The following is a 24313-nucleotide window of genomic DNA, read 5'->3' as shown; positions in this document are numbered from 1 at the left end:
GTAGTAGCTCCATTACTGCTGTTAGAACTTTGTATAAATATAGTAACAGCTCCATCAAACTTAAAGGTGGTACAAAGATGGAGAAAATTGACTCATAAGTGTTACAAATGCGTATGGTGTGATCCACTAAGAATTACAAATGTGTACAGTGATTTGTGTGTAACCTTTGAGGACTCACAAATGCGTGCTCCGATCTACAAATACAAAACAATCTGACCAAACTGTTTTACAAATCCGTACTCTTGGAAAAACTGTGATCATTTACGCACAATTTTTTTCAGCTTCACAAATCTGATCATTTTCGCTTTCAAATGGCTTCCTGTGTGTACAAATGTCTAAAAATATTTGTGACCTTTTCGCTCTAACGTGATTCTCAGATAAACCCCACGTGGGCGTTCAGGTGCTAGTGGAAAACTGACATGAGTTTCCTCTGTATTCCTGCTTTGCTGTTTGTTTGTTTGTTTAATAAAACTGAGATTTCTTTTTCTCAATAAACAAAACAACTCATCGGCCTTTTGGTAGAAAACAGATTTACCAATTACACACTACTCACTAGTCTATTAAAGGTTAAAATGTGGTTTAAATAAGCTGCTGTGACATGCTGTGTTTAGGTTCTCACTCATCCGGGTCATGGTAGTCTTAATACCTTGAAAGAAGAAGGCGACTGGACTTCTTTAAGTTTACTGAAGACGTTTCACCTCTCATCCAAGAGGTTTATTCAGTTCTAAAGCCAAAAGGCGGAGAGTTCCAGGTACCTCTGAGGAAGATGGATGCCTCAACCCTGAAGTTTACTGGAAGCCCACACATACAGACCAGTACCTACTCTGACTCTCACCACCCTCTGGGGTGATCAGGACCCTGCAACACTGAGCAGAGAATATTCCCCCTAAGACAGAAGGGAAAGAAAAGGAGCGCACGCATGTAAAGGAAGCTCTTAAAATGTGGTTATCCCAACCGGGCCTTCATCAAATCAGTGAAGATGCACAAGAAAGAAGGTCAGACACCAATTAGGGTGAAAGAGAATGACAAATGGAACAACATTGTCACCCCCTACATTGCAGGTTTGTTAGAGACACTCAGGAGAATTTTCCCCAAGCATGACAACCCAGTGCTCTTCAGACCCAGTCACACCCCAACACAAAATTGGTTAATCGCAAGGACAAAGCTCTCAAACAAACTAAGCAACATAGTGCATGGTGTGCAGTGCAGTGAGGATGCTCAGAACTCAGCCGTACACCTGCACCTAAAGGAGAAACTCTTTTGAGGATATCAACGTTCACATTTTGGACTGGGAAGACAGATGGTTTGAAAGGGGAGTAAAAGAGGCCATCTATGTCCACTCTGAATGACCATCATTGGACAGAGGTGGTGGCTTACAATACCAGCTGTCAGCCACATAGAATCCATTCATGAGATCCCTTCCTAGGTGCCTCAGCCCCCACTCACACCTTACTTCAGGTGATCTCAAGAGATCACATGATATGGTAGGGCAAAGTCTCACAGTGGTTTCATCTGAAACCCCTTGTAGTAATGACCCCCACTTTTTTTCACACCTTGGTCATGTGATGAGCCATACAATTAATAGTGGGTCAACAACCGCCTCCAAAGGGTACAACTCCCACTAGGTTTTAAATACCTCGCACTCTCCACCTTCTGGTTTTAGTACTGAAGTGTTCAGCTGCTAATGGGGAAACACAATGGTTGCACATCAGTGCTAAGCAATCTCTGTATATTTTGAATGTAGAAATAATCCAGGTAACATAGAATAACACTTTGATGTTATTTTATTATTATTTAGTTATTTTTTACGTATTGTAAGAAACTGTATTGCTTGTCTGGTTTACAGAGAATAGTGGAGACTATGGATCAGACCCTACTGGTGAACACTTCACCTGCTCTGCTGTAAGCAACATCCTGTGACAATTGAAGATGCTGTGACAGAGCTGGAAAAAAGTTGCTTTACTACATACAAACTCATAATGGCAAATATCCAGTGGTGTGTGTTGACGGGTGCATATAAGACACACATGCAGTCTCCCTGTGATGTGCTTCAATAATCTCAGACGGGGACGAGTCGGCCTACAGGATGGAGGTCAAACGTCTGGTGTCCTGGTGCAGCCACAATAACCTGGTACTGAACACCCAGAAGACAGTGGAGATTATAGTGGACTTTAGGAAGCACACAGCCCCTCTACCCTCCATCATCCTGACTGACACCCCCATCACCACAGTGGACTCTTTTCGCTTCCTGGGAACTACCATCACCCAGGACCTCAAGTGGGAGCCCACCATCACCTCTGTCATCAAAAAGGCCCAGCAGAGGATGTACTTCCTGCGGCAGTTGAAGAAATTCAACTTGCCAGCAAGGACCATGGTGCAGTTCTATACTGCCATCACTGAGTCCATCCTTACCTCCTCCATCACTGTGTGGTACGCTGGAGCCACCACTAGGGACAAACAGAGACTACAGCGCGTTGTGCACTCTGCTGAGAAGGTGATTGGCTGTAACCTCCCATCTCTCCAGGACCTGTACACCTCCAGGACACTGGGGCGTGCAGGTCGGATCACAGCCGACCACTCTCACCCTGGGCACAGACTTTTTGACCCTCTCCCCTCAGGCAGGAGGCTACGGTCCATACGGACCAGAACCTCCCGCCATAAGAACAGTTTCTTCCCCTCTGCTGTTGGACTCATGAACAATTACCCTAAGACTGTTACCACCACCCTCCACAAACGCTGATGACCCCATGTCTATGCACCTGTCTGATTGCACTGATGTACATATTAGTGGAATATAGGTTACATTCTTTTATCTTTTAATTAGTCTCTGCACTGTATATTTTGTAAGCTCTAATATCTCTGTATATTTGCAATTTGTATACTTGTATATTGTCTTATAGTTTTTATACTTATTTGTTTTTTTCTGTAAGGACGAAGTACGGCAGCAATTTCCTAATGCTGTGAACCTGTTTACCCATATGGCAATAAAAACCTTCTGATTCTGATTCTGATTCTGATTCTGATTCTAAAACCTGTAAAGGAAGGAGAAGTGTGATGAAACTTCATGCAAAATAAAATTAAATACCTTAACAGTACAGTAGTTGGCATGCAAAGAAGCAAACACGATGATATTTTTTAATAGAATAGATGTTTCTGTAGGTTTTCAAGAGAATGAACGGAAAGTAGATCGGAGGACAGTGGGAGCCTATCCCAGCTGTCATAGAGTGAGAGGCGGGTACCCTGTACAGGTCGCCAGCCTGTCACAGGGCTATTAAAACTATTGATGCATTTTCTAAAGCTTCAAAAGCCTCTAAAGTTACTTGTGTATTTTGTTCTTTGTTCAAATAAAGTGTTATTTAAAAAAAAAAAAAAACAGCTGATGACATTTCACAAGTCCACGTCCTATCTCAGTGGTTCCTAAAGTCAAGAGTGCTGCTGCAGCCCACTTAAAAACCAGAGAATCCCCCCCAATATCGCAAACTAACCACCTCATATTACCGGTTTTTATATAAATAAAATCATTTCTATAAATATGTAACTATGCATACTTGTGAGTAATTTCACACTGAATTTCTGTTATTACTGCGGCCCACCAGAGGGCCGCGGCTCACACTTTGTGAACCACTGTCGAATACAGTCAGGCATTACTAGACGATCACAGCATCTATTTTTGCTGCTGCAGTGGCTTGCTTCGCACCACATGGTGTAACTGCGTGAGAGTCTGATGTGTTATGAAGATTAATTGTATTTTAAAATTCCTGCAGCTCGTGGTTAGCAAATCAAACGCACAGCTAAACAATGTCGCAGATACAAGCGAGGTTCTTCACAGAGGACAAAAGGTGAGGGTTCATTCTTTAAAGCTCAACTTAAAATGACAAGCTAAGTGAGCCGGCTAGCTAACTTAGCTAGCTGTAACTTAGAGTAAACACAAGTATGTTATTATGGGAATGTTCGTTCTTTTTCCAGTATAGATAAATTCTGGCTTAGCTTTTAAATACTGCCCGTATTTAGTTCGTAGATAGTGTTTTTATGATCACTTATGCCAACAGCGTGAAGTTATGTGGTGTCGGGTAGCAGCTGAAGTCTGTGTATCTCTGTAGGTATGTTGTAGATGATGTCCCGTTCTCCATCCCAGCTGGCTCTGAAGTGCAAGACCTCAGTAATGTCATCAACAAGCTGCTGGAAGCTAAAAATGGTAAGCTCGCTTTATTGTATGCATCCGCACTCTTCCCCAGCTCAGCTTCAGAACTAACTACAGATTTATTATCATTATAATCCTAATTCTCAATCCTGTAATAGAAAATATAAATTTAATTAGCTCTATATTACAATTTAGGTAACTTCAGTTAATGTCAAATGTATTCCTTATCACAGAAAGTACTTGAAAATGTCTGACACATTTTTTGGTTCTTTTCACAGCATCTCACAGCAAAGTGGAGTTTGACTTCCTTGTCGGGGGTCAGTTCCTGCGAACGTCGCTGTCAACTCACATGGAGACAGAGGGCATATCAACGGTATGGCCTACTGCAGTGCTGAAACTTGTGTGGATATATTGTATAAATTAAAACCATCCACATGAGTAAAATAGGATTGACCCAATACCTTACACAGCGTGTCTGTTGTTTCAGGAAGAAGTCATGGAGATAGAGTACGTGGCGCGGATCACAGCCCCAGAGCCTGAGGAGTGTATGATGCACGATGACTGGATTAGCTCTGTAGATGCTGATGCTGAATGGTAAGATGACTGGGTGCAGACTGTTAGTGTACATCTGATTAAGGGTGAAATTACCTCAGTCAGACTTTCTAGATTTGGTTATGATGCATTTACATTTTCTTTTGTCCTCTTGGATGTCCATTAGGTAAACATGTTACAGTACTGTGCAAAAGTCTTGAGCCACCCCTCATTATTTATACTTAAGAGGAACCAGACTTTCTTGTCCTTTTTAAAGTGGTCTAGAGCAATAGAGCCCCAGGCTTTCTGAAAGTCTTTCCTAGTTTTTCTTTGGATATTGGCTGCTTTTCCCCTCATTTTTAGGGGAATGTTTTTATGTTTGTTAAGTCACTGACCTATTTAAGCATAAAAAAGGGTGCCCAACTCAAAGGATGAACCAGTGCTGTGTACACACATAACAGGCAAGTGGGCAAAGAACCAATTTTAAACTGTATCTTTAGGTACTTTGTCACTAGCAGCTTTTTGCAAAACACATAATTTCTTCCCATTTCTTTTGTTGAATCTATGAAAAATATCACAGGTAACAGGCATAAAATAGTATTTTTCCACCAACAAAGTAATTTCCAGAGGCCTGTTAGCAGAAAACGTAGCTTACAGTGTATCCTTAAAAAATTTGAGGAAACTGGACAAGGCCTAAAATTGCCTCAATGGGAGCGTGGCTGTCAAGAAGCCATTCTTAAGTAAGGGAATCAGATACAAAAGGCTGAGTTCTTCCAAATTACACTAAAACTGAACTGAAAATGAGTGGCAACAGGTCTTATGGAGTGATGAAACTACATTTGACTGTTTTAAGTCGCAAATGTGGGTGAAATGCTGATGCTTACGCGGTGACACCTGAGCGCTACAGATTCATGGATTAAACAAAGCATCGAAGCAAAAACATTTGCGTCAAGGATTTTTTTTAGTCGAATTAGTTGAGTTATTCGATGAATCGTTGCAGCCCTAGATGGAATGACTTATTTCTTTTTTTCCCCACAGGATCCTAACAGGGTCATATGACAAGACTGCCAGGATTTGGTCTGCTGAGGGCAAGGCTGTGATGACTGTGGCCGGGCACACAGATGTGGTCAAAAATGTAGCCTGGGTCAAAAGAGGTGAGCAGGAGAGAATGGCAGACATCTGCTCCCATGTTATAATAGTCAAAGCCTTTATTAAATCCTCTCTGTGGATGTTTTCTGTGTAGAGGGTCTGACCTCGCTGCTTCTGACGGCCTCTTTGGACCAAACTGTTTTACTGTGGGAGTGGAACTCAGAGAGGAACAAGGTGAAAGCCAGGCATTGCTGTCGGGGACACACAGGGAGTGTTGATACCATTTCTACAGACCCCACCAGAACAAAGGTGAGGTTGGAGAGGGTAGAAAAACATATACAAAAGAGTGCTATGATTAATGACTCAAGATGTTTGTGTTACCCCCTTTTAGTTCTGCAGTGGCTCCTGGGACAAAATGTTGAAGATCTGGTCAGCAGGTATGAGCCCAGAATGATTTAAGGACTCTTAATTTTACAAAAAGGTAATTGTAAGGCTCCTACATACTATGTTTCCTGTGCTGCCAGTGCCCACAGATGAGCAGGATGAGATTGAGGAGCCCGCTGACAGACCGAGGAAGAAACAGAAGACTCAGCAGCTGGGCCTGACCAGGGTGAGTGCAGAACCAGAGTATGGCTGTCCTGAGAATAATCACTCTAACTCATGGCAAAATAAGTTCAGTTTTTTTCTCACTCTGACAGACTCCCCTGATGACATTGTCTGGACACGGTGAGGCAGTGTCATCTGTCCTGTGGTCTGACAGTGAGGAAGTTTGCAGTGCGTCTTGGGACCACACCATCCGCATTTGGGATGTCAATACTGGAGAGATGAAGACCACGTTGGTGAGAAAAACAGAAAATTAATGGTTTTGCGGCAGTAGGCATAAATAATCAAAAGTTTCTAAGTTTCGGAAGTAAGCTCCCTCTGTGAGCAAGCACTTGGTGACAGTGGAAAGGAAAAACTCTTTTTTTGACAGGAAGAAATATCTGGCAGAACCAGGCTCAGGGAGGGGCCGTCATCTGCTGTGACTGGTTGGGGGTGAGAGGAGAGAGACAGGACACACAGAGATTAATAGCTAATGATTAAATGCAGAGTGGAGAATAAATAGAGAGTGAAAAAAGGTGTGTGAAGAAGGAGATAGGTCAACACATGGATGGCCATTCATTAGCAGACTAATTCGAGCCTCAGTTAATAACTTGGTTTGAACTGTTGGTTCAACATTGGGCTTTACTGAACTGTGCTGGCAGTTTTTCCAGTATTTGACAGTTCTGCTGTTTTTCTTTCCACAGACTGGCGCCAAAGTGTTTAACTGTATTTCCTATTCACCTTTGTGTCGACGACTGGCCTCAGGTAGCACTGATAGACACATCAGACTGTGGGACCCCCGCACTAAAGGTATGATTGCTCTAAATGCCACAGGCATCGTAAAGTGTCTGCCTTTGTTGTTGTTTGACCCCATTTACTCGCCCTTCCTTCTCATGTCTGTTTACATCTCCTCTCTTTTCAGACGGATCTCTAGTTCTGCTGACTCTGACCTCCCACACTGGCTGGGTCACTGCTGTCAAGTGGGGGCCATCACATGAGCACCAGTTGGTCTCCAGTTCCCTTGACAACTTGGTCAAACTTTGGGATACCAGAAGGTCAGTGAAGCACATAACCTGTGCTCTAGTCACAAGAAAAATATATCCAGTGGAATGTGTTTTTCTTGCCCCCTCTGTGGCACTAGCCCCTATCTTGGTTGAGATGCCTTGATGATAGTAATTAAAAAAAAAAAAAAAAGGTAATTGATTTAAACAGTGTTTATGAAACCTTACCCAGACAGGTTGAAGTGTTGTATTTGTTTCATTTTTAGTTGAGGATAAAGGAAAATCTTTACATTTCTAGCCTAAAACCATTAAAAGCCCTTCTTAGTTTAAATTGGCTGGTCACAAAACTGTTTTTTTTCCCTCATCAATTGTTCATGTTCTGGATATATATATATACTATATTGCTAAAAGTACTCACTCATGTGCCTTCACACACACACACACACATGAATTTCAGTGACATCCCATTCTTAATCTATAGGGTTTAATATGATGTTGGCCCACCTTTTGCAGCTATACCAGTTTCAACTCTTCTGGGAAGGCTTTCCACAGGGTTTAGGAGTGTTTATGGGAATTTTTGACCATTCTTCCAGAAGTGCATTTGTGAGGTTGGACGAGAAAGCCTGGCTCACAGTCTCCACTCTAATTCATCCCAAAGGTGTTCTATAGGGTTGAGGTCAGGACTCTGTGCAGGCCAGTCAAGTTCTTCCACACCAAACTTGCTCATCCTTGTCTCTATGGTCCTTGTTTTGTGCACTGGTGTGCAGTCATGTTGGATCAGGAAGGGGCCATCCCCAAACTGTTTCCACAAAGTTGGGAGCATGAAATCCAAAACTCTTGGTATGCCTTTCACTGGAACTAAGGGGCCGAGTCCAACCTCACTGGCCCACTACATGTCTCCACTGCTCTAGAGTCCAGTGGCAGCGTGCTTTACACCACTGCATCCTACCTGTTGATTGTGCTTGGTGATGTAAGGCATGGATGCAGCTGCTTGGCCAAGGAAATCAATTCTATGAAGCTCTCTACATACTGTTCTTGAGCTAATCTGAAGGCCACGTTTGGAGGTCTGTAGTGATTGACTCTGCAGAAAGTTGGTGACCTCTGTGCACTATGAGCCTCAGCATCTGCTGACCCTGTACTTTTGGCAATATAGTGTAGATAAAAGATGGATGTAGACATGTGATGTTTCCTATTGTTTCTGGATGCCACAATTTCGCCTACTGCCATTCTGTTTCTGTTGTTGTTGTTTTTTTGTTTGTTTTTGTTTTGGAGCGACACCATTTGTATGAAATGGTGGAGTGCTAATGCAAAAGTTAGCTAGCTTGCTTGCAGGTTGCAACACACAGACACACATGTTGACTTAATAGCACTAACAGACCAATAAAACACAGAATTTCTGTCACCAAAACTGAAGTACAAACTTCAGCGTAAGCCAGAATAATAACTCCAGTTAGCAGAGACGGAGCCAGCAGGGAATAGCGGGCTCCATCTGCTTTTGTTGGGAAATCTGTCAATCAAAGTGGCCTCACTCCTTCACTCCAGTATCAAAATAGGATGAGCTGTCAAAAAATTCACCCCCCTTGAAGATAAGTTATTGTGCAGAGGGAAACTATCCACAGAGATCCAGAGCATCTTTGTACCGGACCGTAAACATGTTTTTTATTGATGTAAAGTTGGATGATTTAATTTGGGAGCCAGGCTGAAGTCGCCACTATAAAAACTCCAGTTTTTGGCGCCCCTCCTCCTTCAGAGTTTGCCCTTTGGGATGTACATGACAGGATAAAACTTTGTCAGTTTGTGAATGCTTTAATGGAATCTAACTTTATTTTGGTGTGGATTTAACTTCTTATCTTCCAATGTTTGTGCAATGAACCTGATATTAAACTCCAGCAACATTTCTGTGTTGTCTTTCAGCTGTAAGGCTCCTCTATATGATCTGGCGGCCCATGAGGACAAAGTATTTTGTGTGGACTGGACAGAAAGTGGGGTACGAGCAATATTTAAACTGCACATCAAAACTTTATACATAAAAACAATGCTGTTCTCACAATGTTCTTTCTCTATTTTTGTTTGCAGTTGATGCTGAGCGGAGGTGCAGATAACAAGCTGTACACCTACAGATACCCAGCCTGTCAGACTGAAGCAGAGGCATAGCAGATTCAACACGTCCTTCAGCACTCATTGGACAGACACAGTAGTTCAAAGTACTGGACAAACATTTTGGCTTTGTTCTCTGCTTTCCTGATTGATTTTACACCCTTGGTTTTCACACAGATTTTCTTATGTTGTTTCTCTGTAATCCAAACTGATTATAAATTAGTTTTGTCTAATAAAATGTTGTTTGTTCATCTTCATTTAAAAAAATTAATTTAAAAAAATATGTATATAAAAAAAATGGATGGATGGATAAACATTTAATTGAATTGTGTAACTTTAAACAAAGCTGACAGAAAGATTAAAGCGCAAACAACTGACCACACGCCCAAACTTTGGACACGGATGATTTGCTGCACAAAACCATATTGCGCCTCCTGTCAGCCAAGCATGTAATTGTGAGGCTGCAGTGGGCCCAGGCTCACAAAACTCGACAGCTGTTATCTGGAAAATCCAAATTTGCTCTGAAATTCTCTATTTCTGCAGACAGTGGGTTGGAATCGGCATCATGAATCCATGCAGCCAACCTGGCTTATGTTAACAGTCCAAGCTACAAGTAATAATGTAGGAAATGTTTACTAAGCAAACTTTGGACTGGTTCTTATTAGTGAGTATGTGCTTTATACAACATGCTTCGTTGACCCATTGATAGAAAACACATAGGTGTAGAAATAAGTGTTTCTATCTAACATTCACACATCAGAACAACTTGGGGTTCAGTATCAGTATCTTGCCCGAGGATATTTTGGCATGCAGACCGGAACAGCCAGCGACTGAATCACCAACCTTCTAATTAGTAGGTAACCTGCTCTACCTCCTGAGCTACAGCCACTTTGGAGCCAGTCTACTGCTGGTGATTGTGTGCACCCCTCCTGATCTGAATCCAGATTTGACTGCTTAAACGTGCAGTCAAGTTAGGTGCTGAAATTATGTGACGTATCTGTGTGACTGTCATAGTCGCACAGAGCAGAATCCTAAAGGAAGATTTCCAACACCTTGTAACATCAGATAAGAACTGAAGCTGATTATTGAGGCAGTGGGACTTTTAGGGAACATAAGAGTTTACTGATACAGTTGAGCTAACCTTTAACTAAAATGAAAACCAGATCTATTTTCATTTTTAATGACTGATAAGCACTGCGGGATGTGGGGCATGAACTTGCTAGAAAAAGTATTATTTTGTGCATATCTCATACAAACGTGTAAATATTAGGATTATAATTGCAAGGTAAAATTAACAGTTTAACATGTTTAACACCCCCGGGGGTGCTGGGATAGGCTCCAGCCCCCCCGCGACCCTGAACAGGCTAAGCGGAAGTGAATGGATGATGGATGGACATGTTTAACACATTGTGCCTTTACATGATCAACTCTTGCGTTTCTGACAAGAGACAGCTTGTAAACTTTTCCTCCTCTAACTGGTTTATCAGATGAGGTAATAAAAGAAAGACCTGTTTGACAAATACTGATTTAATTAAAACTGGCTATATATTTATTTATCACACTTGAACCACCTCCACTTCTGCATACCATAAGGACAAGACGTTATTTATCACAAGGGGGTTATCAGCTGTGCAGCAGCGGCCCCTTGTGTCCACATGGCGCTACAGCTGCTTACCATATCCTGTTTCTGTGACTCAGATGATGATGGCTATCGTGAGAGGTGGCTAGCTGACCTGAGCTGCATAGATCCTCGGAGTGCTGGGGAAAAAAAAAAGTAAATAAAGGTAACGTTGTATTCACTTAACGGAGGATGTAACCATAAGATGGACACGCAGACTTGTTTATGTAAATGTGTGGTTGCTCAGTTAGATGTTCTTAAGACGGTTCGCAGCTTTAACCACGACACCTGCTACTAGCTAAACTGCTGCTAGCACACAAGCTCCTTTACGGTTGTTTGGTTCGATTTCTTGACTACGACATGCGTTTACCCTTTCATAATTTTACTATGTATCGATCAGTGTCCGAACGACACTTTGTTTCCTTTTTCTTAACGTGTCCGGAAGCTAGGTTTTGCTGAAACTTACCACCTGCTCGATATCCAGCTGGCTCAGTTCTCTCTGACTCGTTGAAGTCGCAGGTGTCTGATCCCTGCTCCATATTAGAAGCATATTAGATGAGCTTTTTTAGCCCTCAGCACCGAGGAGTATTGGCCAAGGTAACCTCAGATAAGCGTATGTAACTTGATTATATCTCGGTGGGAGGATAGTTGCCAGCTCAGTTTTCAGGCTTGTTTACCGTTTTTTTTCCTTTTTTTTTTTTTTGCATGTGTATACACTGAGGCAGACTCATAGAAGAAACCCTCCTGCAAGAATTTCTTTTATAATTACTTGAATTGTTAAACGCCAATTGCATAACTTTTATTCGCTTTTATACTAAGTCTTTTTTTTCTAACTAAGTCTGCTGTCTTGAGGAACCTTCACCTGGACAAAGACCTAATGAACAAGCATTTATAATTGTTAGTTCATACTTTAAAATATGTCCCATTATATATGACTTTATGCTATACTATATACTCATACTATTCTCTCTGTCTAAACTATTGTTTTGCATCCTTCTAGAATAGGAAAAGGCTGATATTTACTATGGATGGGTAGGTGAAATTTTGATATTCATATAACTGTTAAATGTAGTTCATATACTCACACACAGCCAGGTACAAACTGTTGCTGACAGAGTCATTGTCTGCAGGTCCAGATTTGCAGGGGACATGCTGAGTGGTGGCCGGGCCCTGCTTGGTGAGGATAGCTCTGTGATGGCCCGTATGCAGAAGAAATTTTGGAAGACCAAGCAGGTCCTTATCAAAGCCACGGGCAAGAAGGAGGATGAGTATGTGGTGGCCTCGGATGCTGATCTGGATGCTAAGCTTGAGGTGGGGAAGGACAGGCATTAGTGTTTTGATACTGGGGCAACATACAAGCTGAAGCTGTGTTCTCTTTTAGCTTCTTTTCTACTGATCCTAAACCTAGACCAGTTGAAATGAGTCATTTAAATAATATATATAATTTTATGTCCTTCCTTTATTATTCAGTACAGATACAAATTGGAATCATATGTAGTTAATTTTTTTCTCAAATACTGCTAACATTCATTGCTCAAAATAGGAAGGACTATCAGCTGTAGGGATAGCACTGTTAAATGAGGATTTTATTCAGAAGAGCCCGAGGCCATTCAAAACAAACCTTTCTACTGAGGAACACACAATGTTTAAAATTAAAGAAGAGCAACTAGAGTAGCAAAAATTTGTGGAATGATGTTAGCGTATCTGCAGCTGCAGAATGCGACTTTTTCCTCTCGCATTTTTCTCCCACAGTTTCATAACTGTCACAGGTTTCTTAGTCATAACTTCATCCTCAATAATAAATGAATTATTGAAGACTGTGAGCCAGCTATTTTAGCTTTTAAGTGTTAGCAGCTTCAAGGAAAGGCTCTAACCTGTTTTGCAGTGTGACACGGTGCATTTTATAAAAAAAAACTTGGTAGCTGCTTGGAACATTATAGGTGTCAAATTAGTTTCCCATTGGATCAGATTAAATTTGCTCTCATCACTAAAAGATGTAGTTACACCAGTTTTCTTCAGCCGCACGTGCTCCACTGCAGATTTTAGTGTAGCCTTTCTTTCAGGTGACAAGACTGTACGCTAAGTAGGATAAACTCTACTGAGATTTTCATCCTGTTATTTGCTGCATTTGTCAAGCATTTTTGAGGAACTTTTTTTTTTCACCTGAACTACTGCCACCAACTCACAACACTGCAAAAATGATTGTTGCTATTTATATAAGGTTCGTCAGATAATTAAGGAGCAACTATTGCCAGTTAAACTCTTTGGGATATCCAAAGTTGCTTTAGAAATACATAATTATTCAAGTTTTTTAAAGTTTTATTTAAATTACGATCTACACATTTCAGTCAGTGTTGTGTCCCATTTAGGTGTATAGTCAACATCAATCTTCTCCAAGTCCCAAGCTACCACAGGACCAACTTGTTACTATGTGTTGTGTCTATTTGACAACAGACGTACACACATGCAGGAGTTGAAAATAAGATATAATCGAGGTAAACAAAGCAGTCTGTCTGAAGACTTTCACTATAACAAACTAAGATGCAGGAGCTTACTTCCCCTGTCTAACTTAAACATGAAAAAATGTTTCAAAATAAAAGCCCCACCAACTCCTTCCAGCTCACAAAGAGTGCACACAGCATTTATTATTTCAGATAATTTGTAAATGGTAGAATAAGTAGTGAGTTAGACAGGAAAATCTAAGTTCTCTTCTTGATACTGCTCAAAGTGATTTCCTAAGTATTGTCTTTCTCAGGGGAGCTGTTAGGATTCAGTTCAGTAAATGCAGTATTACCTTCTGCTAAACTCATCGATTCAGTTAAAAGCACATCACTTTCTTTGCCAGCGTTTTACAGTGGACCCTCAACTCCATATCTGCACTGCTTAAGTAGCTTTGCGTAATTCACAGGTCAAAAATAATTCATAAACTCGAGCGGAGTCAAAGAATAATAATAGGGAGCTAGAAATGAGTGTAACAGGTCCCCCTGAAGGCCACTCTCACTTAAAGCCAACTTCCTTCTGATCTGCTGTCTCCTTGTGTGGTTTTTGGGAGTGTCACCTCACCTCACCTTTAAAGATTTTGCACAAATGCAAGAAAGCAGTGCTACATATCTGTTTAATATGTGCATGGAAGGACATCCTGGTCAAAAATTATTCCAAGATTCCTCACAGTGTTACTGGAGGACAGTGTAAGGCCATCCAGAGTAAGTATTTGGTTTGACACTGTGTTTCTAAGATTTTTAGGTCTGAGTACAATAACCTCAGTTTTATCTGAATTTAGAAGCAAGAAATTAGAGTTCACCCAGGTCATTAGTCTTTAAGACATTCCTGCAGTTTAACTAATTGGTGTGTGTCCTCTAGCTTCATGGAAAGATACAGCTGGGTCAACAATGAAAATGTATGCTATGCCTTCTAGTAATACTGCCTAAAGAGAAGCATGTGAAATGTAAATAGTATTGGTCCTAGCACAGAACCCTGTGGAACTCCATAGATAACCTTAGAGTTATTTAGTGTGTGAAGAACACTCATTTACATTTACATCAACAATTTACCAAGAAAATTGTAAGAAATGGAAATAAAGGCATGCACTGAAATGTTTAGCATAAGCTCCAGTCTCACTGGGGTGGCTCAGGAGGTAGAGCAGGTCATCTAATCTAATCTGAAAGTTGGTTGTTTGATCCCTGGCTGCTCCAGTCTGCATGCCGAATAATTCTTCGCCAACATGCTGAACCCCAAGTTGTTCCCAGTATGTTTATCAGAGTGCGAGTGTGTATCTGAATGTTAGTTAGAAAGGACATAGATGTGCTTGTATGAATGTGTGTGTGTGAAGCAGTGAATGAAGACATGCTGTATAAAGCACTTTACGTGCTCATGTAGAGTAGAAAAGCACTACATAAGAACCTGTCCAAGTACCATTCGTATAGTTCCACATACAGTTCTATCTGAGCTGTAATGTGTTCTTTATTTGCCGGCAGACTCTAGCAGTCATGGTGACCCTGTCCTCTTTCAGTCTTTCCTTTCTGTCAGACAGCAGCACTGAAATGGCCTCAGAATATGTGTTGCTATGACACATGCTCTCCATTTAGTCACTGCTGTCGTCCACCAGGCGGGAGGAGAGGCTGCTGACCAACGACAGATGGAAAGGGACAGAAAAATATGTTCTGTTTTGTGATTTACAGTGCTGCCTCGCTGTAGAAGAGGAGCAAACATCGCACTGTAAAATAGCCTTGAAATAAGTCCCTTTTAAAGAAGACAGCAAAAACATTTCAAACGAGGATGTTTTAAGAAAAGATCTGAAGATGCAGTTGTCATAGTAATCCATGGTGCGGGTGAGGTATTCTAATTGTTCCCGTTTACCTCTGCAGTTCTTCCGTTCCGTCCAATCCACGTGCACAGAATTGCTGAAGGTGATCGAGAAGTACCAGCACAGGATCACACGTGAGTCAGATCACACCACCATTCATAAGGGTTAACGGGGTTAGTGATGCAGGTTTTTCAGAATCTTATGAAACTGCATTACTCACTCAGTAATATTTGACTTTTTTTTTTCTTTTTCATAATCTTATATTTTTGTAGGAGCTCAGTCAAGCTCAGCCCTGCAGTTTGATTATGCAGCTGTCTTCATTTCTTTCCTCAGGCTTGTCTCAGGAGGAGAACGAGTTTGGCTTATTCCTGCGATTCCAAGCTGAGCACGATCGCACAAAGGCTGGCAACATGATGGATGCCACCAGCAAGGCCCTGTGCACCTCTGCCAAACAGAGGTTAGCAGCAGGAGAGAACAATGAAGCTAGTGATTATGTGCTATAGAAATGTGGTTAAACAAACTGTATACTTGTTTCATTAAGTGCCTTTCATTTTTCTTCAGGATGGCACTTTGTCCATCGCTGCACCGTTTGCACCAGGAAGTGGAGACTTTCTGGAGGCGTGCCATCGCTGACACGCTGCTGACAGTAAGCCGTATGGAGAAGGCCCGCACAGAGTACAGAGGAGCTCTGCTCTGGATGAAAGACGTCTCCCAAGAACTGGACCCAGACACCTACAAACAGCTGGAAAAGTTTCGCAAGGCATGCTGTGGCTCATTTGTTTGGGTGGGTTCTCTTTCACAATAGTCTGATGTACGCGTTATATAATGCATGTCTTTTTGTCAACAGGTCCAAGCCCAGGTCAGAGGGACGAAGAGCCAGTTTGAGAAACTGAAGAATGATGTGTGTCAGAAGGTGGACATGTTGGGAGCAAGCCGCTGCAACATGCTGTCCCACTCCCTCTGTACCTACCAGGTCTTTTATCATTTCTTAAGAGTTTCCACAACTTTTTTTTTTTAATGCAGTGGACAAAATAATGGAAAACTTCTAAATGTAGTACCAGTACAGCCTTATCAAATAATCACATTTTTAGCTCAGCTGAGGTGAACTGAAGGATAATGAAGGGTGTCAGTTGGTCATGCACCCACGCTAAGGTGGTAGATATTCTGATAGTGGTAAAAAAATACTCACTAGTCATTGTCTTGTCTTTAATGGTGTTTTTTTTTGTGTGTTGTCAGACCACGCTGCTGCATTTCTGGGAAAAAACTGCCCAGGCCATGTCAGAAATCCACAGGGCCTTCCAGGGACATGTACCATACCAATTTACCACACTCAAGGTATTTCAGACTGCTGACATTTGCTTCTACTGAAACACCTGACTGTAGTGGTCCAAAGTACTTGAAGCTAAAGTTTCCTGTAGATGTACTGCCATTTGTCCTTCCTTCAGGATCTGCGGGACCCCCTGGAGCAAATAACAGACTCTCAAAAACAAGAGGCGGAGGAGAAGGCTCTGCAGAGCAACACAGACTGGTGAGAGAACACAACGGGAGAAATCTGAACTGAAAAGTAACTCCGAAAATAGTTTTATTGCCAGGAAATTATTAAGTCAGATATAGTCATTGAGGCCAGTCCAAACCACACATCCTTATACCATCTGTCTCTGATTTTTATGCCACAGCTCTCATCTCACCGCCATGTCCTTTTATATACACTTTTATTCTCACCCATTTTCCTACTTTATGTCCTCACTTCACAGTCTCTACACTTCTGTATTTTTCACAGATCTATCTCCGGTATATCTTCCTTAAACATGAGGCCAATGTCAAGAGGTTTTCTACACTGCTTGATCAGGACTTTTTAGCAGTGCTTAAATGACACCTGTGGTTCTTAAACGCATCTCCAAATCAAATAAAAGCTACTGTGTTGCTATAAATAGCAAAACCATGTCTTGATAAGGCACCTTCTCATTATTTCCCCTCCTCTCTCCTTCCTTCCTTTCTCAGTCTGCTCTCCTTGGATGATGATAAACTATCAGGAAGTGCCTCTGATGCAGGTATGTGCTGCCACCTGTTGGCTGAAACACCATATAGCTCACCCACACTGTTAATTTAGCCGTATATTTATGAAGCATCTAAGAATACCTCTAAAATCTAAGAAGGAGGTGGGAAAAATATTGTTAATGGCAAATTAAAAATTACTATTGATTTGTTTTCCTCTCCAGACCCCCCCCAACTGGGCAGTGATGAGCAGAGCCAGAGCAATGACAGTGGTAAGTGACTTGACTGTGTGTTCAAAAGTGTGTTCTGCAGGCAGCACTGTAAAAACCACATATGTGTAAAGTTGGGATTGCTGCTGCTGATGCTTTGATTTCAGTGTACCAAAATGCTAGCACACCAGCACCAGCCCTGCAAAACCTCAGAAGACTGTCAGGAGGCTCTGATGATGACCTGATGTTCATGGCCTGTGATGTACCACAGTCCCCACTCCCAGCAAATGCCCTGCCTCAGGGTTTTGGAAGCCTGGAGTCCGGGCTCTCACAGCTGTCTGCCACCGGTAAACTGGCTGGCTGTCTCTCTTTCTCCTCTCACTGTGAATTCTAACTTCAAACTGCTTCACTGAGTCTCAGCTTCCCACTTGATTTCGCTTGGTTATGGCAGAAATTCACTCCTGCTGAGATTTCAACGTGTGGATTCAGTCTCTTGGCTGGTGGAGGGCTCTTTTATTACTGACCCTACTTCTTTGACATTAATCTCATATCTGTACAGGAAATAAACATTGAATTGTTGCTTCCACTGTCAGGTTTTTGTATTAAGTTGGAGCTTATCTATGAATATCTAGGAAATAAACTGGGAAACAAACACTTAACTGCTACCCCTGTTAAAAGCCTGGATAAGTTTGATGTGTAAGGAAACCAGCCTGCTTTGAGTTTGAGTCTGCTGTGGAGTTAGGACATCGTTAGCATAATGGAGCCGTTTTTCTACTTCAATGGAAAACTTTTAACTTTGTGGAATATAGAAGGTTTTGAAGGTGTTGGCATATTTAACTTTAATATAATGTAACTGTGGTAAGAATATGTATGAAAACCTCAGTTTGTGTCTAAAAAGTTTGAAGGTGCAGCAGGAAGTTGCACAAAATAAAGTAATTAGGACCAATTTGTCCTTAGTTGTAAATTCAGTGCTCTTGATTTTGCCTTTTTCACAATCAAACCTCATCTGACTCAAATCTCAACTCTGATGTGTTTTCTCTCTGGTTTGATAGCTTTCTTGTTCTCCTCCCTTCCCTCTAGGTGGGAGTCTGCACTCACGTGGTCAGCCACACCTTGCTGGGATGAGCCTGAGGCAGGAGGAGGAAGATGGTGAGCCAGGAGACATGGCTTTCCTCAAAGACCTCCTCAGCCCTGGTCCGGGAGCTAGTGATGAGTTCAGCAGAGAATGGCAGGATGCTTTTGGGATGTTTAACTCTCCCAGTTTGCCCACAACCAGCCAAGGAGCAGCAAGTGGTGGAGCAGCAGCAGCAGCAGCACGGCCACCCTCTAACCCTCCCAGTCCCACAGGGTTCCTGCCATCCCAGCTGCTGGATCACAGCCTGAGCTCCACAGGTCAGCTGCAATGCACTTTGCTAGATGGATGAGCTCCCTGCAGCACACTAGCTGATTGTAATACTGGATTCTTTTATGATGGTTATTTGCCTTTTAGGCTGGGCAACCCCTCCTATGTTCCAAGCTCCACCCCTGCAGACTGCTCCAAGTTCAAACCAATCAGCTCAGTCAGCCCCAAGAGCTGCAGCTAATGGTAAGGTCTTCTTCATTGTTCAAAAATTAATGCATTGCATTACATACACTGCATTTGCATTACTCCATAACTTGGTAATTGCAATTTTATTTATATAGCACATTTCATTATATGTAAACTCAATGTTCTTAACATAGATAATAAACATAAGACAACCTCTGTAGGGTTTACAATGCCTTAATGCAGTGAAAACAGCAAAACACAAACAGACAAACAAAAATGAACACACACACACACAACACAGCTATTGAGTGTTTTGGAAAGTTGGCACAGATGTAATTGATCTCAGGTCAGCAGGCAGTTTGTTCCCAAGAACAGGAGCGCAGTAACTGAAAGCACAGTTGGATCAGATTCTAGGAACATTTAAAAGATCTGCACCTGCTGACCTGAAAGGTCTGATTGGGTTATAAACAGTGAACAAGCAGAGATGAACGGGGGGGGGGGGGGGGGGTAAGCTTTGTGAACTAATACAATGTTCAAGAAAAATTAAAGGAACACCTTGAAAACACATCAGAGCTCATTGAAAAAATACATGCTAGATATCTGACACTGATATGGACCGGCTAATGTGTTAGGAACCAAAGGATGCCACATTGATGAAAATGAAAATGATCACCCTACAGAGGGCTGAAGTCAAAGACGCCCTGAACATCAAAGTGAAAAAAAAATGATGTGTGGCAGGCTAGTCCATCTTGTATAAATGTCATCGGAGCAACTTGAGATGCTACACAGTAATTTGTATGGCCCCCACATGCTTGACAACGTCGGTGCATGCTCCTAACGAGACAACAGATGGTGTTGTGGGGATGTCCTCCCAGATCTGGACCAGGGCATCACTGATCTTCCTGGTCTGTGGTGCAACCTGGCAACATTGGATGGAGCAAAACATAATGTCCCAGAGGTGTTGTATTGGATTTAGGTCAGGCGAGGGTGGGGGGCCAGTCAGTGGTATGGATTCATACTCCAGGAACTGCCTGCATACTCTCCCCACATGAGGCCGGGCATTGTCGTGCATCAGGTGGAACCTGTGAACCACTGCACCAGCATAGGGTCTGACACTGGGTGCAAGGATTTCCTTCTGATTCGTCAGGGTGCCGTGAGGTATCAGAAGGAAATGTACAAGTCTGTGAGTCCCTCCATCTCCCCACCTGATCATTGACGTACCACCAAACCAGCCCTGCTGAATAATGTTACAGGCAGCATAATCTTCTCCACAGCCTTTCACATCTGTCACATGTGCTCAGGGTGAACCTGCTCTCATCTCTAAAAAGCACAGTGCACCTGCCAATCATGGTATTTTATGGCAAATGCCAAACAGTCCATGAAGATGTCAGGCCCTCAGGCCACCCTTGTGAAGACCGTTTGTGGGCAGAAACCTTTACAACTGCTGGAGGTCATTTTGTAGCTCTGGCAGTGCTCATCTTATTCCCACTTGCACAAATGAACAGATTCCGGTCCTGCTGATGGGTTAAGGACCTTCTACGGCCCTGTCCAGCTCTCCTAGAGTAACTGCCTGTCTTCTGGAATATGCTCCATGCTCTTGAGACTGTGCTGGGAGACACAGAAAACCTGGCAATGGCACGTATTGATGTGCCATCCTGGAGGAGTTGGACTACCTGTGCAACCTCTGTAAAGTTCAGGTACCACCTCATGTTACCAGTAGTGACACTGACCCTAGCCAAGTGCAAAACCAGTCAGAAAAGATGAGGAGGGAAAAATATCAGTGGCCTCCACCTGTAAAACCATACCTGTTTTTTGGGTTGTCTCATTGTTGCACCTGTTGTTAATTTTATTAACACCAAAGCAGCTGAAACTGATTAACAACCCCCTCTGCTACTTAACTGACCAGATCAGTAGCCCAGAGGTTTAATTAGCTTGATGCAATTCTCTGACTAAAAAGTGTTTCCTTTTATTTTTTGAGCAGTGTAGAAGGATTTTAAAGGCATTTCTATGTTGCAATGGGAGCCAGTGAAGTGACAACAGAGTCTTGGATTCATTCGCACATTTCCAGTTAACAAAATAAATTGTAACATTTGTTAGCTGATATTTAGTATTTGCATGGAATAGATTATCACACAGCTCCAGGTCTGCCTGCTGTGTAAGTACTCTGAATAAGCAATTAAATTTATGAATGTGTGCTGCTCTCAAAAGCAAAATGTCAGCTAGAATAAACTGGATTTTGATACAGTACAGTGAAGTGGGCACCACCTGGGCCCTATTCTAGGAAGCAGGTTTAGCTAACAACTCTGAGTTTTCAGCTCCAGAAAGAGAGCTGCCTTCAACTCTGAGTCAGTTACCTGAGGGCAGGTGTTGCTAATCTCAGAGTTAATCAACTCAGTCTGTTTTTTAAACTCAGTTTGTTGAACATGCTTCCTGGAATAGAGGGTCCAGGTGTTCGTGCTGGCTCACTGCCACAGTGTTGACCACATGGTTCAACAGCTCTGAAAATGCTAGTTGAAGTAACAGTATCAAATCCCTGTGTGTGTGTGTGTGTGTGTGTGTGTGTGTGTGTGTGTGTGTGTGTGTGTGTGTGTGTGTGTGTGTGTGCAGCTGCCCCCGGGGGATCCAAAGACATGTCTGCCTGGTTCAACCTGTTTGCAGACCTCGACCCTCTTTCCAACCCTGATGCCATTGGGCGCTCGGCGGACGAGCTGCTCAACGCTTGAGCGCGCATACACGTGGGTGTGTTTGTGTCTTTTCTCCATAAGGATTTTCTGCAACTTTTCATGTCATCAACCAAGTAAACAAACACGAACAGTGGAAAATACACATGCACCTACTTTTCTGTTTCCAGGAGATGTGTACAAATACAGTCGAATATTAGTGTTACACTAGGGGACGGTGTCTTAAAGGAAACAGAAAACATTGTCAGTGCTTTGCAGAGCTTTATAAGACTGTTAACACAACCTGTGAAGCCACTGAGTCATACACAGCAAACCTCATGTTTGTTTTACTTATTCATTATTGTTGTTTCTGTCAGACAAAGAGAGTGTTTGGGCTCCATGTTTATTTTTGAGTGTGTGTGTGTGTGTGTTTGCTGTGTGTACACAAAACAAGGGACCCACAATGTTTCAATATAGGATATATTATCATTTTTACACTATTTCATATAGTGTATATTCGAGCTGCACCAGGAGTCTGTATCATAAAGTAAGAATTTTGTGTTACCCAAAATGTATTTCTTGGTTTTGTCTAACTACACAGCCAGTGTCATAGAAATGAATAATAACACAGCTAATGTCACAGAGCTAAAATTATAGAGACTGATGATTACACAGCTATATCAGAGCACTACAGCAGACAGAGCAGCTGATACTAAATCGTCTCCTTATTCCAGGTGGATCTGCATATTTAATTTGGCACGGTTTTTATGTCCCTGGTATTTGTGTCTCCTTCCCGTCTCGAATCAGGGATCTGTCATATGTTGGGTGAATGTGTTAACCGCAACACTACAACGCTGCCACACTTACAGCTAATGTTAGTTATTAAGTTGGCAGTCATCTGTAAATGAAAAGCAACTATTCTGAAGTGCATTTTGTTTATTTGTTTTAATCCACATATTCAAATAAGTCTGAACTAAACCAGTTCATGAGAGAGAAAAACAAACTGCTAAAGCCAGCTAGAGTAGTGGGGACAGACTGACCTTGTAATCCCTACATGCTGCTAACATTCCTAAAATTTAAGTTAAATTTATTAACTCAGTATATCATTAAAACAAGTTAGATAAACCTCAGCAGGCATTTGTTATATTTCTCCAGACCTTTAATCAGTACCTTTTCTCTCTAATTAATCTCTCTAAACCTAACGAGTTAATGGTAAGTATTGCCTCAGTGGCTCTTTGATGCATTTTAGAGTTCTGCAGTTTGGTTGTGAACGTACTAATAGCTAAACTGGTAAAGCAGGGACTAGTTCATGATTCTGGTGATGGGTATGATACAGACTCCTGGAGAAACTCTGAATAGTAAAGTCTCTATTAGTTTGATTTTTCTTTCTCTCTCTTTTAAAAAGTAGTAATATATTGATCAATCCCTGTAATAAGTTGTCCACTTTTCTAATTGTCTAAAGCCCACATTTAACTATGAACCATCTAGAGCAGTCCCCCAGAGAGAGCTGACTGTGTTTACTGAGCATAGAGGGCTCTGTGACACTCCCAAAAAGTTTATCCGTCCCTTTCTGTCCCTGACTGGGTAATGATTGATGTTTCACAATCACAAATCCAAGGCCAAGAAAAATCTGGATTTATTTTATACTTTTCTCTTAAGGGAATGTTGGTCGTGGGGATTTTTCTTCCTTTGTGGGCGTTATTGAAGTCCTACAAATCTGCAGACATGATTTTGGTGCATAAAAATGTACTGATATAGTAATTACAGCACTATCACTGGTCACAAACAGATGTTTGTTGTGCAGTATACTGTAAAGATAAAAAAGAACACTATAAAGTAACACTGTAAATGACTCTTTTTAGCTTTGTGTGGTGTGTATTTTGAGAATACACAAACGGATGGGTTTATGTGAAAGAATCAACACTGGAGAACCGTTACATATGTAACAAAATGATGTGGATTTAGTTCCCAATGATTGTGCTTCTTTTTGAGTGTGAAAAACTACAGAAACATGTAAAAAATTTAGGGAAAAAGAAGGTGCCGAGCTGTGTTTCTAAAATGGATTTTATGGAATCTATAGAGATACATGAAGAGTTGTTATCATGTAAATATTCTGTCTACATGCACAAACCAAATCCTTAGTTACATTTGTGTGCCTGTACAACAATACTCAGTTGAGCTAAGTTGATCAGAGTGCATTATGGAAAGTTGAGCAACTCAGAAAATGACTTAATACCAGCTGCACAATATTATCTCAGCTTTTTGGGTTGCAAACAAACCTCACTACTACTCAGCAAGTACAGTTAAATTTCTCTTGTTTTGTTTGTGACTGAATGAAGCTGGGAGGAAAGAAGGAACTCTGACGCTCCAACCAGAGCTCAGAGGCGACGGGAACTGCTGGTGTATACTGCTGACTCTTGATTTTACTAACTTTAAAAGAATGTATTTCTCAAGTCAATCACAGATGCTTTATTTAACTATTCCTTTTTATTTCACTCAAAAGAATTTAACAGATGAAAACTTGGCAGTTCTGTTTCCAATAAACGGGACAAGCAAACA

The 24313-nt window shown here is 41.8% G+C and overlaps 2 protein-coding genes across 8 annotated transcripts; both read left to right on the top strand.

Annotated features, from left to right (window-relative positions):
- Positions 1-3666: 3666 nt before the first annotated feature.
- On the top strand, positions 3667-9693 carry wdr12 (WD repeat domain 12). The gene is made up of 13 exons (XM_030750923.1): positions 3667-3839; positions 4101-4195; positions 4420-4514; positions 4629-4735; positions 5711-5826; positions 5916-6070; positions 6153-6198; positions 6286-6371; positions 6460-6600; positions 7048-7153; positions 7266-7398; positions 9259-9331; positions 9421-9693. Exons 1-13 carry the CDS (start codon positions 3799-3801, stop codon positions 9496-9498), a joined length of 1272 nt encoding a protein of 423 aa, XP_030606783.1. The 5' UTR covers positions 3667-3798; the 3' UTR covers positions 9499-9693.
- Positions 9694-11102: 1409 nt separating this feature from the next.
- On the top strand, positions 11103-24313 carry ical1 (islet cell autoantigen 1-like). 7 transcript variants are annotated; one of them, XM_030746439.1, is made up of 16 exons: positions 11132-11225; positions 11898-11956; positions 12060-12091; positions 12190-12370; positions 15424-15496; positions 15696-15819; positions 15924-16122; positions 16210-16335; positions 16599-16697; positions 16808-16890; positions 17364-17413; positions 17582-17629; positions 17734-17913; positions 18647-18958; positions 19056-19151; positions 21702-24313. In XM_030746439.1, the coding sequence occupies exons 3-16, from the start codon at positions 12084-12086 to the stop codon at positions 21815-21817; spliced, it is 1695 nt and encodes a 564-aa protein (XP_030602299.1). In that variant the 5' UTR covers positions 11132-11225; positions 11898-11956; positions 12060-12083; the 3' UTR covers positions 21818-24313. The 7 variants fall into 7 exon arrangements, 5 of the variants coding, with proteins under 5 accessions (XP_030602292.1, XP_030602325.1, XP_030602299.1 ...); XM_030746432.1 differs by lacking the exon at positions 11898-11956 and having other exon boundaries at positions 11103-11225; XM_030746448.1 differs by lacking the exon at positions 11898-11956 and having other exon boundaries at positions 11135-11225; positions 12065-12091.

Source organism: Archocentrus centrarchus, chromosome 2 (genome assembly GCF_007364275.1).
Source record: "Archocentrus centrarchus isolate MPI-CPG fArcCen1 chromosome 2, fArcCen1, whole genome shotgun sequence".
NCBI lineage: Eukaryota > Metazoa > Chordata > Actinopteri > Cichliformes > Cichlidae > Archocentrus > Archocentrus centrarchus.
The sequence above is the reverse complement of the archived record's forward strand: the minus strand, read 5'-3'. Positions and strand labels throughout refer to the sequence as shown.